General features: G+C 38.5%; 1 protein-coding gene across 1 annotated transcript in view; it reads right to left on the minus strand.

The window, feature by feature from the left end:
- The window catches only part of LOC106867199 (aquaporin), a 45,180-nt gene extending 42,338 nt beyond the window's left edge, over nt 1-2,842 (minus strand). Inside the window, exon 1 of the mRNA XM_014912005.2 lies at nt 1,835-2,842. Coding sequence (XP_014767491.1) covers nt 1,835-2,029 — 195 coding nt within the window. The 5' untranslated portion in view covers nt 2,030-2,842. The remainder of the gene's footprint in view (nt 1-1,834) is intronic.
- Nucleotides 2,843-3,438: the final 596 nt, after the last annotated feature.

Genomic DNA, 3,438 nt, shown 5'->3' on the forward strand with positions numbered 1-3,438 from the left:
CCCCTTCCCAGGTGCAATTCTCAACATCGTTTTTATCATAACTTATTGTAATTCAAACTGTCCAAAAAACGCATAGAATATAATTCATTTTGGCAATCCTTCGGTATTGGTAGACGATGTCATTCACCCACACAACCTTCCCACATGACATAGATAAAGAGGCTAGGATGAAAGAGAGGTCGAATGACTTCGTCTCCTCACATCGACACACTGTAGACCAGTACCGAAGGAATGCCATTCATTTTCTTTTTCTTTTTTTTTTCTCTTTTCACTTAGAGCAAGTCTTCTTTATTGCAGAACTTAATGTCATTCATTACTGAACTCATGGAGAGAGAGAGAGAGAGAGAGAGAGAGAGAAAGAGAGAGAGAGAGAGAGAGAGAGAGAGAGAGAAAAAGAGAGAGAGAGAGTGATCACAGAGACCAAACAACACCACCAAGAAACCCATGTATGAAGAATGCAACATCATCATCATCATCAACAACAAAGTTCATTTTAGATTTTAAATAAAATAGAAAATAATTTTCAGATCAGTTTGTTACCTGAGTAAACGATATATGTTCGATATAATACAATATTGTTGTAATATATGTAATATATAATATTTCTATTATATAAATATTTTGGGAAAAGGTTTTAATATAATTTATATCATGCAAGGCGGCGCGCTGGCAGAATCGTTAGCGCGCCGGGCAAAATGCTTAGCTACATTTCATCCGTCGTTACGTTCTGAGTTCAAATTCCATCGAGGTCGACTTTGCCTTTCATTGTTTCGGGGTCAATAAAATAAGCGCCAATTGCGCACTGGGGTCGATATAATCGACTTACACCCTCCTCCGACCTTGCTGGCTCTGTGCTAGAATTTGAAATCAATATTACTTATATTATATTTTGAGTTTCACCAAGATTTCAGAGGGTCACCATTATTAGAAATAACGAAAGGTGGAGAGCAGGCCGAATCGCTAGCACGCTGGTCGAAATGCTTAGCGGCATTTCATCCGTCGCTACGTTTCTGAGTTCAAATTCCGTCGAGGTCGACTTTGCCTTTCATCCTTTCGAGGTCGATAAATTAAGTACCAGTGAAATACTGAGGTCCATGTAATCGAATAGACCCCCTCTACTCAAATTTCAGGCATTGTGCTTATAAGAGAAAGGAGCATTAGAAATAATGTAAAAGCGCCATATTGGTAAATAAAGAGCAATGAATAGGTTAAATGGAAGGGCTCCAGACTGACCAGACACGACTTGGCTCAAAGAATTCAATTTAACAATTTTGAGATTATATCACCCTTCCTTCCCCGTTACCGCGAAGAAAAAAGAAAAACAAGAAAGACAACAACAACAACAATAACAGCAAATATTGACCAGTCAATAATTCATCAATCAATCTATATTTATTTTTGACATGGTTTTGTTATCTACTCATTGAATTACCAGCAAAATCAATAGTTTGATATTTGCATAATCAAACACCTTTATCGCTGTTGACCCCCGCCTTCCAGCTGACTCCCAATCACATCAAGGAATGGATTTAAACTCCTCTCTCCTTTTGCGGAACCTATTTTCAGCCAGGTGTACTGGATAATAATTGAGAATTAAGGATTTTGGTCTTTCGATAGCTCAACACCGCGAAGAAAGAGGGTTTTGATCCAGACTTCCTAACATTGATGTCATATTCAAACAACCAGCAACGATTCGAGATACGAAAGCAAAATATTTAGTGTGTAAACTGTGTTTGTTCATGCGAGAAAATAGTTAAATTAGATGGCAGACAATCGAAGTTAATAAACTATTTTATTTAACAGAATATTAAATATTTACAAGTAGGAGACTTACCTGTACGACATTTGTCGGCTGACTAGATACGGATGCACAACCGGCGAAAACAAACAGGAATGTAGCTAAAAATTCGGCAAATGTTGCTCTCCATAGGTCCCAGCTGAGAATTTCTTCCCGAATGGAACCATAAGTCTTCGCAGATTTCCGCACATTATCAAGTTTATTCGCTATATGGATATAGAGAGCTTCCATGCTTGTTCTCGTATATATATCAATATATTTGTTTGTTAACTGGTTTATTTATGCAATAAATATTAGGTTCGCGATACAGAAACAGAATGAGAGACAGACAGGAATTTTCTCTCACTTTGGAAAAGTTTTCAGTAATTTTTTTTTTTTTTGTAAGTAAAATGTAAATTAGAAATTAATACGCGTTAATATGTAGATTTTCTCAGTATTTTCATTTTGCGTCCGTTTTTTGAAAGAAAGAAAATGAAGTTATTTAATATATTATTTTCTTTTTCAGAAACTTATTCGTAAATGCAATGAAAGATTTTCCTTATTTTCAAGCAACTTTCACTGAGTGTGTACATGTGTGTGTATGTGTGTGTATGTGTGTGTGTGTGAGAGTGTGCGTATATCAAGCAGTGAGCTAGTGAAGTTAGTTACCAAGTGGAACGCTGTTTAGTGGTCCGTGGAGAGCGAACCGGCACAACTATCTTCCTTCAGCCACACTTCGACAACTGCAATAAAACTTTGCACAGGACAATCCAGCTTTCGCAATAGTGTTTTGCGTGTCACGTGACGTGAAGTAGGGGCGGGTCACATGACATGCCACGACACCCACCTCACACTTCCCAGTTGTCGGCCAACCAGAATGTGGAGCGGCATTTAGAGCTTGCGTCGATTTCGTTCAACACTTTACATCAACAGCAATTTAAATTTCTGCGCGCGCGCGCGCGGGTGTGGGTGTGTGTGTCTGTGTGTGTGTGTGTATTTACGCACAGTGGCAGACTGGTAAATAAAACCGAACGGTGCGACACGGTAGCAGTTAAGTTACTACTATCTTACTCGTAACTATCAGAAAACAGCTCAGCTTGTAAGAATTGTCAGGCAACGCGTGTGGGTATATGTGTACCAGCTAAAGCACGCCTAGTTTATTTATGATATCCGTGTATGTAGAGATGAATGGTGTTTTTTCTCTTCATTTCTTTTTCTCTCTCATTGTTTAAACCTGTATGTAAATAGTAATGTCACAAAAGTTGACAGTTATTATTTTCTGTTCGTTGCTGCTTTGAGAGTGAGTGAAAAAGCGTTAGCAATTCCGAGTGTCGTCTGTACCTGCATATTTGTGGAGGGACGGTGTAGGCTGGTTTTGTGGAGGTTTGCCACGAAAAATAAAGTAGCTTTCCTTTCTTCGTTCACTCATCTCGTACGTACGTCTTTTGTTTACTTGTTCCAGTCATTGGGCTTCGACCATACTGGAGCTCCGCCTTGAAAAGTTATTTTTTCTTCTTCTTTTTGTGTGAGCCTGGTATTTATTCTATCATTCGCTCTACCGAACCGCAAAGTCACGGAAACGTAAACACTACAACGCCGGTTATCAAATAGTGGGGGTGGGGGACAAACACACACGTATATATATATATATATATATATAT

The sequence above is a fragment of the Octopus bimaculoides genome, chromosome 3 (genome assembly GCF_001194135.2).
Source record: "Octopus bimaculoides isolate UCB-OBI-ISO-001 chromosome 3, ASM119413v2, whole genome shotgun sequence".
Lineage (NCBI taxonomy): Eukaryota > Metazoa > Mollusca > Cephalopoda > Octopoda > Octopodidae > Octopus > Octopus bimaculoides.